Source organism: Phoca vitulina, unplaced genomic scaffold (genome assembly GCF_004348235.1).
Source record: "Phoca vitulina isolate PV1807 unplaced genomic scaffold, GSC_HSeal_1.0 scaffold1, whole genome shotgun sequence".
Classification (NCBI taxonomy): Eukaryota; Metazoa; Chordata; class Mammalia; order Carnivora; family Phocidae; genus Phoca; species Phoca vitulina.
Window position 1 is genome coordinate 76,498,733 of NW_022589704.1, and position 14,513 is coordinate 76,513,245.

Sequence of the window (14,513 nt, forward strand, 5' to 3'; positions counted from 1 at the left end):
GACCACCTCAGGGCAAAACTGAAGCTGTATGCTAAAAATAGCTTCAGGGACGCCTGGGTGGCTCAGTGGGTTAAGCGGCTGCTTTCGGCTTGGGTCATGATCCCAGGGTCCTGGGATCAAGTCCCACATCGGGTTCCTTGCTCAGCAGGGAGTCTGCTTCTCCCTCTGACTGCTGCTCCCCCTGCTTGTGCGCTCTCTCTCTCTGGGAAGCAAATGAATAAAAACAGCTTCACCTCGCTCCTTGATTAACTGGGTAGAATTCAACTCTCAATGGTCAATGGTACCAGCTTGGACTGTTACATGAATGTCAAGATTATGCAAATCATTACACATCTTGGTATATGTAGTTGTTGGAATGGTGGCCCCCCCCAAAAAGATACATCTATGTCCCCAACAAGCGAATGCGACTGTATTTGGAAAAAGGGTCTTTGTAGATGTAATAAGTTAAGGACCTTGAATGAGATCATCCTAGTCTATCCAGGTGGGCCCTGAATCCAATAATAAGTGTCCCTATGAGACACAGAAGAGAAGTAGACAAGGGGAGAAAAGAAGAAGCCACGTAAAGATGGAGGCAGAGGCTACAGTCCTGCAGCCACATGCCAAGGTCAGCCTGCAAGCCACCGAGAGCTGCGAGAGGCAAGGAATGACTCTCCCCTAGAGCCTTGGGCGGGAACAGGATCCAGCTAACAGCCTGATTTCAGACTTGTGTCCTCCAGAGCCGCAAGAGACTATTTTCTATTGCTTGAAGCCACCCAAGTTTGTGGTCATCTGTTACGGCAGCTGCAGAAAACTAACACAGCACCTTTTTGTTATCCTATTGTTACTTTAACTTAAACTGGAAGTTCCTAACAGAAAAGTGACCTAAATCAGGTACTGAGTACATCTTCAATAGGATACATCCAGGGGACACAAAACTGCGAAAGAAAAAATAAGTAATTTTAGTTACTAATGTCTTAGTTAGTTAGTAATGATAAGGGTATGTTATTTTGAAACCTTTTTATATTATAGGAAAAGACAAATAAATTACATTTATGTTAGAAATCCAACAATTCAATGTAAAAGTGGTAATTATAAAATCAAAAATTAAGTAAATTAGTATTAAAAATTGACTTGGAAAAATCAATACGAACTCATATTTTTTACACATTTTATTCAAGGTGCAGATACTTAAACCGAGAAGGAGATTCACCCAGCGGCTGTGATGGCCACTGGCTCTCACATCCTCCCCTCTAATACCTACCCCACCCCCAACTAAAAAGAATAGGGCTCCTCAGAGGAACGTCTTATTCTAGGGTCCAGAGCGAAGAAGGTACAAGTTAAGCCTAAGAGATGGGTTTTGAACCATAAAACAAGCTCTCAAAGCTTAACAAAGTCCCATCAAAAGGGTGCAGAAACCAGCTTGAAAGGGTTCTCATGCATCAAAGCATTGATAGTGTGAGCTTCAAAATAATAACGTATTAATTGAAATACACAGACTGAAAATCCATGAGTTCACAATGATACTCTTAAGAGGAAGCCGGAGAAAACTCATTTGCCATACCTTTTGCATGGTATTACCTTTCCTTTAAACTCAATCTGTACTCCAAAGGGAGAGAAAGAATTCTAGGAATAATTATATTCCAGGGTAAACCAAGACCCAGTTGAAAGCTCTAGTTGCTGGCTTAATGTAGAAGGGAAATGAAATTATAAAATCAGCTCTGTGCAACTCCTCCAGAAACAGATTCAGCAGAAGATTATCAATTGGTTTTAAACCCACCAGGCACAAGGCTGGTAGGTAACGAGACAAACAGTGCCAAAGGAACACGCAACAGATCCCTTTCGGCTTAAGGGGAAAAACACAGTTACACTACTGACCAATGTTATCTAATAGTGAGACATCAGACATCACATGTCTCCTGTGGTATTCTAGAAAAAGATATTCAACATCAATCTATCATGCTTTTACATCTAACCTCTAGTTAACAGAAAATTCAGGAGAGTTCAGACATCTCTAGGAAACAATCGGGTAAATGCAGAAAACAAAACACTCTGCAAGACAGCCTGTCTAGTTGCCTCACTATATAAGCATCATGAATAAAAGTCTGTTCTAGATTCAAGGAGAATTAAAGAACCTAACAGCCAGATGCAATGTGTGATCGATAGTGGACTAGATTCTCATGTGAACAAAGCAGGTGGAAAGAACACTACAGAAAATTGGGAAATACGAACTGGGCAATAGATGGTATAAAGGAATTATTATTCATTTTAGTTGTGATGACTTTATTGGCTATAAGAGAAATTCTTTTTTATAAGATACACACTGATTTTTCTAACAAGATAAAACCACAAAATAAAATACCAAACAAAAAATCTGACTAATGCAGAGCCAAAAGAAAGATTACATAGAGGACAAAGACCATGTATTAAAATAATTAAAGACAACTAAGGGTTTGGAAGAGAACTTTAAAAGAATTACACAGATCACAAAAACCTAGTAATAATTTAAAATTAGATAGCATTCCAACATACCAGTTAGGGAAATATGGTAAAAATTCAAACAATTTTAAGGTCAAACAATATTAAATATAGTAAAAATATCAGCTAGGCAGAGGACCGAATAAGGGGTAGGGAGTGGAGAAATGGCTGTCTGCTAACCCAACAGCTGGTAAAGCCACAATAAAGTTCATGTGGCTAAATGTAGAATCAAAGCCTGGAACTTGAGGATAGGGGCGGAGGGCAGATTAAGTCTGGAGTCTGGGAGCAAGGGCAGAGTCAGCAGAGCAAGGAGAAGGCTCCTGTACATCATTATCCTTCCCATACCTCCTCCCCACTGTCTCTGCGATCCATATGCTTGCTCAAATAACTACCATGGCAGCCACCAACACGCCAACCGGCTACCCCCTGTTCCTGCCCAGTGCTGCTACTCATCTGTTACCCCTCACGCCAAGGACAAGCCCTTATCACCTAGAATCTGATGGCCCGCAGGAATTATTTTATCAGTATCCACTAATATTTGGTTACCTGGCAGAGTAGAGCTCTCTATCTGGCTTACAACAGCATGAACGTTAAAAAAAAAAAAAAAAAAAAAGAAGAAGAAGAAGAAGAAAGAAAGAAAGAAAGAAAAAAACTCAGCAATATGTTGCTCTTTCATTTTTTAGGATATTTTATTCCTGCAGCAAATTGGCTTAACTACGGATCCAAATTATCCAGTAAAAGTAGCTTTGTCTTCTGAAAGAAATAGTATTAGGAAATACAAGCGAAGGGTTTAAGAAATAATTGGATTCTTAATGATTAAATACATTCAAACGACATGGGTCAGTTGTGTTGAAAAAGACAAAAAAGCAACCCTCACGATCGTGGAGTATCTCAGCGCCACCAGCCTGACTCAGCTTGGGCCGAGTGGCAGCAGGGGCCTTCCCCTTTCCTGATCAGGCTGCCGGCCAAGCCTTGAGGGCTGAAATCCAACCTCCGTGAAGTGCTTAACACAGGAAGCTGACTCTAAGTGGGTATAATTTCCTGCCACCTCTTCACTCTCACCTTTGTTTTTGTTGTTTTTAACCTCCTTCTCCCTTATCATTCCATGCAAGTGAAGGAAGGGGGAAGACCCCCCACCTCTCCCTCAGGCTATAATGCAACACAATCACCAGCCATTAGGGGGCAAGGTCGAGCCATGCCAAACCACCCCCAAAAAATCCCACATCACACCATCAACACAGGCAAAACCACGGGGCATCTTTCCAACTAAGCTCAGGTGTGGCACCGCTAACACTTCGGGACGGGATGACACATTCATGGAATCTACAACCATCGGCATTAGTCATCTAAAATGTCCTGAATTATTCACTAACCACTTCCACTTAATCACTGAGCAGACACACATTTAGGAACTAGTAAGTCCTCCTCCTCCAAGAAAATCCCCTGCGAAGTCACAGGATGAAGCCTTGGAAAGAGCTACTTACCTAAGTGCAAGTTTCGCTTCCATGAACCGATTCCCAGTCCCTAGTGTAACAGGAACTAATTCAAAGGACTTGTGACTGGAGTTTGGAAATCATCTCACTAACTAGCCCAGGGGGCCTTGGTGCTGGCTTGTCATTAATGCTCTTAAACCTCAGTTTCATCACTAATTAGTGAAAAGGTGGGAAAGGCAAAAGATCTTTTGCTTTACTTCATTTGCTCCAATAAAGATGGTGTTTGTTTTTTTTTTGGACAAGCATGTTAATTTTTCCAGTAGAAAAATAAAAAGAGGAGCACCTGGGTGGCTCAGCCTGTTAAGCATCTGCCTTCGGCTCAGGTCATGATCCCAGGGTCCTGGAATCAAGTCCACATCAGGCTCCTTGCTCCGCGGGGAGCCTGCTTCCCCCTCGGCCTGCCGCTTCCCCCTGCTTGTGCTCTCTCACTCCCTTTCTGTCAAATAAATAAAATCCTTAAAAAAAAGAAAAGAAAAAAGAATGGCTTGAAATAAATGCAACCCTTCTAATAACTCTTCCAGACAGAGTGATCTGAAAGTTCATCTGAAATCCTTAAGTTCCTGAAATGCAGCCTTTACCCTAAGCTTGTAGAAAGTAGCCAGGACCCCAAAGCCAAAAGAGGGTGTGCATTTAGGGAGCACCGAAAATTGAGGAAGGGGCGAGATCAAGGGGCTTTCTCTCTCTGCAAAGGTGTGGAGCCCACTGAAAGAACGCCCTTATTGCTATTCAGCTTCTGGGTTTTCATCTGCAGTTGTCAGAACAACCTAACATTTCCAGCTTTTATTCTCAAATGGCCACCTCATTCTATTAAAAACCTGCCTCAGTGTCCTCACAGAGTCCTCATATTGAAGTCCTCATGGGAACCCTGCCCACTTACTCCAATAAACAAGTTCCCTGGAATGCATTTCACACTACCCAAAATCCAACAAGGAAGCCTCTCCTTTGGCTTCTGTAGCCCCACCTGGACCAGAGTTAGACAGTTCTCCTACGTTACTTTAACCACTGAGACGCACTAGAAGCTCAGGTCAACTTTCTATATATGCAGTGACCTACGAAAGGACTAAGAGAAATCATCGGAACTCTGTTACTACAGAAAGCCTTTGGGATTTAAGCTCCTAGAAAATGTTTACTTTGCCTCCAGAATTAGCCAAAGAACCGGACTTTCAGTTGACCATGGGTAGGTGTGGACAGAGCCTCATTGCAGAAATGCCCATATAGACTCCTTCAAATCTACAGCAGGCACACTTCCCACTTTAAAGGAGCTCCCAGGATTGAGTGGTGATGTTTAGTTTCACTTATCACAAGCAAATTACACCAACAAGTAGAGGAAGGTGCAAAGGATAAGGAAACAGCAAACCTATGGGGCACCTGGGTGGCGCAGTCGGTTGAGTGGCCCACTCTTGGTTTTGGCTAGGGTTATGATCTCAGGGTGGTGAGATCAAGCCCCATGTTGGGCTCCACGCTCAGTGCAGAGTCTGCTTGAGTTTCTCTCTCCATCTGCTCTTTTGCTCTCTCCAAAATACATAAATTTTAAAAATCTAAAAATAAAGAAAGAAACAGCAAACCTCTACTTCCAGGTTGCACTGAGCTGCTTCTCTCTTCCGCCTCCTCTTCCATCTCCACTTTCTCCCGAACATACCATTTAGCTCTTCTTTCTTTCACTCAGCAGATTTTCAATAAGCATTGCTTATGTTTCAGGCACTAAGCTCGGTATTGGGGCTACACAAACAAATGCGGCAAGGCCCAGGCCCTCAGTTACTACTAGAGTAACTCACTCGAGTCGGGGGGACATATTTAAATACTTCTAAAACAAAGTGACAGACTAACTAACCATATGAAAGTATAAGAAGGTTGATGAATTATATTCAACTCAATTGTCTTTCCTAGGCTACACCATGATGAAGTATCTTATTTGGGACCCTCCGTCTTTACGTCTTTAGAGAAAGACATCATGTTCACAATGCAACAATTTGCTCAATATAAAAACAGCATATAGAAAATCTGTTAAGTCATTAGCACAAATAAAATGTTTGTTCACCAGTCATCCCAATGTATTATTTTATATTCATCTTGTTCCAAAAGATAACTAGTGAAAGTTTAGGACTTCTTACAAGATTGTTTTTAAGTGAGGAAATCCGTGTGGAGGGAAAACGTGGCCAGGAATCATGAGATGAAGCCATGGATGAGGCCGGGAAAAAAAACATGTGCCCCTAAGGTGCTGTGTACTTGGTAAGGGCAGACCACAGATGTGGCTCTGAGCAGTCTGGCAGCAAAGGAAAAAAAAGGAGAAACATGACCAGTTCTGTGATTCATATCATTCACACGACAATTCTTCACTGGAACTAAAACCTGAAATAAACTCTCCAGAAGTCCTCCAATATTCTTGCTCATATACTTCCTTGGGAATTAAATTTCTGTAATAGTCCCATTTCACTTTGTGCACTTTGAGCACTCTGCCTATACTATATATCTTATGATAATAATGTATCTGCACTACTTGCTTAATAAGAAATAAAATTAATATTTGGATTCCATATAGCATTTGGGCACAAATCATTAGGATCAGGGAGTGTCTTACTGTCAGGTATCAATGACAATCCACCACATTGTTTTAAGACTTCACAAATAAGACACAAGGTTTGCCTTGGTATTTTCTGGATTGAAAATCAATAGCTATGGCTTGGACCACCTGGGTGGCTCAGTCGGTTAAGCGTCCACCTTTGGCTCAGGTCATGATCCCGGGGTCCTGGGACCAAGCCCCACATCGGGATCCCTGCTCAGTGGAGAGTTTGCTTCTTCCTCTGCCTCTGCCCCTCTCCCCGATTTGTGCTTTCATGCTCTCTCTCTCACAAATAAATAAAATCTTAAAAAAAAAAAAAAAGAAAAAAAGGAAGGAAGAAAGAAAGAAAATTTATAGCTATGGCTTTTCCTGACAGCATCATACAACATGCATTCAAACCATCAACTGTATTTAGGTAAAATATGATGACAGATTCAATACAGTAAATTTCCTTGAATCTTTTGAAGACAAGTTAATGATAAAATAATGGCACCAATATTTCATATCTGGTAGCCATTTGTATGTCTCCTTTGGAGAAGTGTCTGTTCATGTCTTCTGCCCATTTCTTGACTGGATTGTTTTTTTGGTGTTGAGCTTGATAAGTTCTTTATAGATCTTGGGTACCAGCCCTTTATCGGTAATATCATTTGCAAATACCTTCTCCCATTCTGTGGGCTAACTGAACATAATAAAAAAGATAAAAAATAAAAAATTAATATTTAATATCTGGGCCCTTAAGGAGCAGCAGAAGCAGCCACACCATTTATGAAGCTCCTACTACGTGCCAAATGTTAGTCCATGAACTTTACATAGTATTGCCTCCAAGCCTCAAAATAATTTTAAAATGTTAGTTGTGTCTTTTTTTTTTTTTTTTAAGTAGGCTCCATACCCAATGTGGGGCTTGAACTCAGGACCCTGATACTGACTGAGCCGGCCAGATACCCCTTTAAAAAAATGTTAATATTAACTACATTTTACAGCTGAAGAAAAAAATGAAGATTATGTAGCAAATACTTTATTTTTTAATTTTATATTGTAAATTTTCAAAAATACACAAAAGTTGAGAGTATACTATAATAGACCCCAACATTATCCCACTGGTAAGATTCAACAATCATCAAGATTTTCCACATTTCCTTTATCTATCCCTTTTTCTGTTTTCTTTTGATGAAGACAGCCATATTCCAGTCATATTCTATCCCTATGTCAGTACACATTGCTTTAAAAATAAAGATACTATATCTTGGCTAATTGAACATAAAAAAATAATAACATAAATTTTTTAAAAAAGATTCTTATACAACTACAATGCCAAAATCAAACCTAACCAAGTCAATAATTTCTTAGAACCATCCACTAATTTCTTTGGAGGACTTTCTCCAATTTTCTAAAAAAAAAGTATTTTTATAGTTTGTTCATATTGGAATCCAAAAAGATCCACACAAACATTGTTATCTCTCTTAAATTCTCCTCCCCTCTTTTCAACCTATCTCTGGTTGTTGCAAAAGCAATTTTTGGGATATAATTCCTATGCCATAAAATTCACACTCTTAAAGAGGTATACAATTTTATTCTCTTCACAAGGCTATGCAACTATCACCACTCTCTAATTCCCACCACTAAGTTCTTTGGTGTAATTTCCATCACACCAAAACCAAACCAAACCAAACCAAACCCCATGCACACTCATTAGCAGTCACTCTCCTCACCCCCCCCCCCCCAGTTACAGCAACCACTAATCTACTTTCTTTATGGATTTTTCTATTTGGGATATTTCATATAATTAGAATTTTAAAAGCAAATATACTTTGAGGAACTATCAGGTTAGGTACCATAGATAGATAGAGATTAGGTACCAAATATATGACAAGGTCCACGTAGATAACAAGATAAACATTCCATCAATAAGCACCAATACATTACACTTACCATATGAATAGTACACTATGAATGCTTTCAGCTCATGTTTTTGTTTTTTTTTTTTACCTTTCCCCTCACAAATACACACAGATGAGAAATGGTATTTAGGTGTGTGAAACACCAATGGGTCTCCCATATGCGACATATGCTGGCTACAGTTCTCGAACTGACCACTGGCTCATCAAACATGGCAGGTCACCATAGTGAGAATGCGGGCAGGTGAGGCTCCATGCCTACATTATAGCTCCCGGCCTCCTCTCCCTCTCAGGAAAGCCTATCCGATCACAAGCCAGAGAAACAGAGACAGCCTGTATTTTTCTCCTTATTTCTGGTTGCTCATTGACACACTTGAGCACTGTGTGAGGAAGAGAGCAGAGAGCAGTGCGTAAGCAGACAGCCCCCGGCATGTGCATGTTTTCCACCATCAGACTATGTAGGCCACCTGACCAGTGGACAGCTCTGTCACAGCTCTGTCACCTTCAGCAATGACTTTCTCCATCTGTCCAATGGGGCTACAAACACAAAGGACTGCTTTAAAAATTCAACACAAAGCTCTTATTAAGAAAAATCTACTTAGTGGGCGCCTGGGTGGCTCAGACGGTTAAGCGTCTGCTTTCAGCTCAGGTCATGATCCCGGAGTCCTGGGATGGAGTCCCGCATCCGGCTCTGAGCAGGGAGCCTGCTTCTCCCTCTGCCTCTGCCTGTCTCTCTCTCCCCGTCTCTCATGAATAAATAAATAAAATCTTTAAAAAAAAAAAAAAAGAAAAATCTACTTAGTAAATGCTGGCCAGTGGCAATAATAATTATTTGTCACTCTTATTAACAAATCACCCAGGACATCTCTGAACTGAGGGCACTCCAGCCTGGAGCTTTTGACACGTGTTAAAGTAACACCCAGAAAGGAACAGATACAGTGGCTAAATTCTCCATGTCGTGGCACATTAACATTTAAGGGCAATAATAAGCTGAACTCGGGATCTGAAAATGAGGAACATAATTAGCTAATTTGCTCCACTCCCAACCCCAAGATCCTCTAGACCCACCATCAACCCTATGAAGCCCTTGTTGGGCTGAGGGAAGAGTCCAGCTGTTAGAAATCCTCCATCAGCAGCAATCTGCCCTCTCTGGCTACTAGAGAGGCAAAAATTAACTCGGGGCACCTGGGGGGCTCAGTCGGTTAAGCGTCTGCCTTCCGCTCAGGTCATGATCCCAGGGTCCTGGGATTGAGTCCTGCATCGGGCTCCCTGCTCATCGCGGAGTCCGCTTCCCCCTCTACCCTTCACCCCACTCGTGCTCTCGCTCACTCAATCGCTCTCAAATAAATCAAATCTTAAAAAATAAAAATATTTTTTTAAAAATTAACAATTCAATAAAGCTAGAAAGGAGCAGAGCAGCCTGATGGCCTATAAATCCCGCAGGTCTGAGGGAGGTTCAGCTCTTCCTCACAGGGCTAACAAAATGGCCACTGAAGCTGCTTTCGTCTGTGTTACTATCATAACCTGTCATACTAGAATTTTCACACCCGTTGGACCTCCCTCATTTGTGCGATTACCTTTCCTTTATATTAACTATCCCTATCATCTCTGTTCATCATCATTGTAAAATCATTTTCCTCACAATAATAGGTTTAGACAACACTCATGAAAAATTAACTCTCAAGGAAGGAGAGTCTAGGTGTCAGCAAGATTTTTACGCTTTTGCATCATGGTCATATAAGCAATAAGCTTCCTCTTCAGTTTCTATCTACTCCTGATACTCAAATATAGCATGAGAAAGAGGGGAGGATTTTTACCATCATTTCATTACTGTTTTTGAGTTCAGGAGCTAAGGAGAAACCACACACAATGAACGCTTTAGAAGCTCCGTGTCAACTGCAGGCATGAATTTCTTAGGGTAATAGCTCTACCTGTGGGCAATAAAAAACCCCTCTGCTTCTCTGATACATGCCGTCCCCACAGGAGAAACCTGTGGGAGCTGTCTTGGGAGGAATCAGAACACTCACCAGAAATGTTCAGGGTGGTGGGAGGTGGGGGAGACACGGCACCCTGAAGCTCATGGCCCAACATAAAAAGCTAACATACAGAGCCTGGTAGCCACAGACTGACCCTAAGAATACAGCAACTAGCCCACACCAACCTGCAACAAAGTGCCAAAGAAATTACTATCAATACAATGGAATACTCCATACCATTTGAAAGAATAGGGTAGAAATGATGAATGTACCAAGACACAGAACAGAGGGTGTGTACATCCACATATTTTGGGTTTCTAAGACAAAACTTTTTTTTTTAAGACAAAAACATTTCAAAAGCTGAAAGGAAATACTTCAAAGTCTTACCAGTGGACCTCTAAGGTAGAGAATTAGAAGAGCAGACAGAAACAAAATGCGGAATTTCACTTTTATTTTATATCTCTCTGAAGAATCTGAGTTATGAGTTAATGATAAAATGAAAACACCTGAAGAATTGCTAAAATCTGAAATAATTTATCAGCCCAAGTGATGTTTCTTTATAAACAATTCACCTTCTTGAATGAATATACCATAATATACATGAATAGGAAAGCCAATTAAACTAGAGGACCTGCATTATTCAAGCAGCATAAACTGCTATATAAAACAGAAAAACAGGCGCCTGGGTGGCTCAGTTGGCTAAGCGTCCGACTCTTGATTACAGCTCAGGTCATGATCTCAGAGTCATGGGATTGAGCCCCACGTGAGGCTCCACACCAGGCATGGAACCTGCTTAGGATTCTTTCTCTCCCCCCTCTCCTCCCTCTGCCCTTCCCTCCCCCCACAAACTCACACTGTCTCAAAACAAAACAAAAAAACAAAACAAAAACAAAACAGATCTGAATCTGGTTTGCCCACCTGACCAGACTTCCCAGAAAATCTAATAACTAAATGCTTGAAAATAAAGGAGAGAATTAAAATAATGCACAAATAAAAGAAGTCACTTTCTAGCTTTACCTTTTGTACTAAGAAACAGGAAGGCCCAAAACAGAAATCCATGCACAGGTATCCTGGAAAAAGTCTACTATTATTTAGGGAGGAAATCTGATTCTCTTCTTTCATTATTTTTTGATGAAAGCATCACTGTGTCTTACCTGATCACAAATCAGTTCCCACTTTTTCTCATTATCATATTGCCGCAGTAACCTGGCTTTGTCCGGGGGTAGGTTCATAGCATTCTGTAAAAAGAAAAGGAAAGAGCTATGTCACATTCCACAACAGGCTGCTAATGGGGAGTTAACTCACAGGCAGACCAAAGAATACTACAGGGGTTCTTTTAGACTTCTTTGCAATTCCTGGCATCTAATTAAACCGAAATGCCCTACAGAAGTCCTTTAAACATTACATCAGTTTAACAGGACTAGAGAAGCTCTGAAGTCTTATGCTGGGACATCTGAGGTGGTCTGCTTTGAACTATCAGACTTGCATTTCACCAAAGGTAATGCATTATTTCTTCATTTAAGAGCAGGTTCCCATTCTACTCAGTAGTTGAAAGCATATAACCCCAATTTCTTTTTAAAGCACTACCGCCCCACCAGACACAGAAAACACCAAAAGAAAACTCAATGACCAGAACCTTTGACAGACAACATCAATGTTTACTTTGATAAGTAATTTTAAGTAAAAGAGCACTGGGTGTTATATACAAACAATGAATCATGGAACCCTACATCAAAAACTAATTATGTAATGTATGGTGATTAACATAATAAAACAAAAGGGAAAAAGCGCCTTAAAAAATTAAAATTTTTTAAATTTTTAAAAAAATGAAAAAAGTGCAAGTGGTTTTTGTCACCTCTGTGAGATGAAAAGCACTCCTTTGGGAAATATGTTAACATTAGCAACCGTAATTCTCCATTTAGCTATATTGTTTATGAAGGTGGGTTTGCAGTGAGAAATGGACCATGAGCTCAAGGAGACATCTAGACGTCAGAACTCATATAAACCTCCCTCTGTCAACACAGCACACCTTCCGTAGTATTGGTTGTGGATTTGCGCCCAGGTACATTCACATGTTTTTAGTCCCATGTCCCAAATGAAGAATTATATATACTTCTTTAAGATACTTGGCTTGGGCCTGAGGTGAGATCTTTGGCCACAGAACAGGGCAGAGTGAGAGAGTCCCAGAAGGAATTCATGTCCGTTCCCTTGGCCTCCCTAAAGTTTCCATGCTCTAAACTGAGCTAAGGAGTCAATGTCTATTAATTGCTCTATCACCCCGTATCAATGCTCTAAATCATAGCTATCCCTAAATACACAATACAGATCCTTGACTGGGTCGATATTTCGGCAGACAAATCCAAAGGTCTTCAAATTTTAATGCTAGAGCCCCTAGCTCTCTGAAAGAGACAACCTACAGAGAAGCAATCCAACTTGCCAGTTACTGTCTCTTATCATGCAGTGAAATAAATTTAATAGAGGCCAGAATGGGTGAGCTATTCTAACTTAATGGCAGAGAGCTAACCTTTGATAATTTTGATAGCTGTAACTCAAGCATTTTCCTTTAAACTCAATTTAGCATCCAGAGTAGTATGCCTGAGGATGTGGTAGTCACAGACCACCTACAAATTTGAACCCAAACCATTTGAATCTAACAACCTGCCTTCAGAATATTAAAATTCTTAACTGCCCCCAAAGCTGATAATATAAGCAGAAGAGCTTTGGAGTCCAGAGTTTTCAATGATATTGCCAAGGCTTCTCCCCAGAAATATCTAAAATGGGGGAAATGTTTTCATACCACTTATATCCATAGAATATTTTCTTGAACTAGAAAGAAAAATAACTACTTGCATTTATTTGTAATTACAATTTTACAATGTTAAACCACCACCCCTGGGATAAGGCAAAGGAGAATTCCATGTCTCTTTCTGAGGGAAACCAATGTTATTGACCGTTAAATAACCAGTCCATCATTGCTTATTTGTACCCTAGAGATGGATTATTTCCCCCTAAACTGATTTTGACCTCCATGTTAATGCTCTTGGGTGTGATTATGCATTAAATAAAAACAGTGAGATTATGAGGTAAGTTAAATGAGTTTTTCTGAGTCCTTATTAATCTCTTGAGATATAAAGGGGATAAGAAAAAAGAATGCCTGAACTCTTCCAAGGTGTCAAGCACTGTATGAAGCACTTCATATAATCTCATGTAAATCTTTGTAACAAGCTCATGAGATGTAATTTTCCTCAATTTATATATGGGAAAGGAGACCTGGGAGACCCTGGTTAACTGGCTCAAAGTTCGACAGCTTTCCAGGAGAACATGATCTAAACTTAGTCTGTTAGGCTCCCCAAAACAAACACTAAAAATGCCATTTTTTTTTTTTTTAGCAAGGCAAAATGACAGTAACTAACTTTTTGTGAGTATCTACTGGACACTCATGTGGAATCAGTTTGCAACAGGAGTTAGATGCTGGCCCTATTATTGCCTTTCCATCTAGACCAAATTTTATTTATTTATTTTTTTTTTTTAATTTATTTATTTGTGAGAGAGACAATGAGAGACAGAGAGCATGAGAGGGAGGAGGGTCAGAGGGAGAAGCAGACTCCCTGCTGAGCAGGGAGCCTGATGTGGGACTCGATCCCGGGACTCCAGGATCATGACCTGAGCCGAAGGCAGTCACTTAACCAACTGAGCCACCCAGGCGCCCTAGACCAAATTTTATTTTTAAGAAGTGGTCTTTCATTCCACAAATGTTTGTGAAGCACCAGCGTTGCACAAGCTCTGTTCTATACAGCACAGTGGGGAACCAAAGAGATACGGTCCCAACCCAGCATCATATCAAGGTGGGGCAGATACAAATGAAAAGAACTCATCTTCAACTCTTGTAAGTCTTGACAGAGATTATCAGAAGGCAACTTTAGAATGGACAATCTAGAAAGACCCTTTAGGAAAAATTAACAATTAAGAAGAACGCCAATGAGAAGGACTGAGCCAGGTCAAGAGCGGACAACGGCGTACTGAGGAGAGGAAACAGCAAAAAGATGCTAAGTCAGGAAACAGCTTGGCACAGCAAAAAGCCGAAAGACAGTTATTGTGGGCAGAGAGAAAGTAAAAGAGAGGGAATGAGGGAAAG

The 14,513-nt window shown here is 40.6% G+C and overlaps 1 protein-coding gene across 5 annotated transcripts in view; it reads right to left on the reverse strand.

The window, feature by feature from the left end:
* Positions 1-14,513, reverse strand: part of FMNL2 (formin like 2) — a 302,656-nt gene that overhangs the window by 118,442 nt on the left and 169,701 nt on the right. For all 5 annotated transcript variants that reach the window (XM_032410419.1, XM_032410429.1, XM_032410457.1 and 2 more), the window contains exon 2: positions 11,533-11,616. In XM_032410419.1, the coding sequence (XP_032266310.1) occupies positions 11,533-11,616 (84 nt within the window). The remainder of the gene's footprint in view (positions 1-11,532; positions 11,617-14,513) is intronic.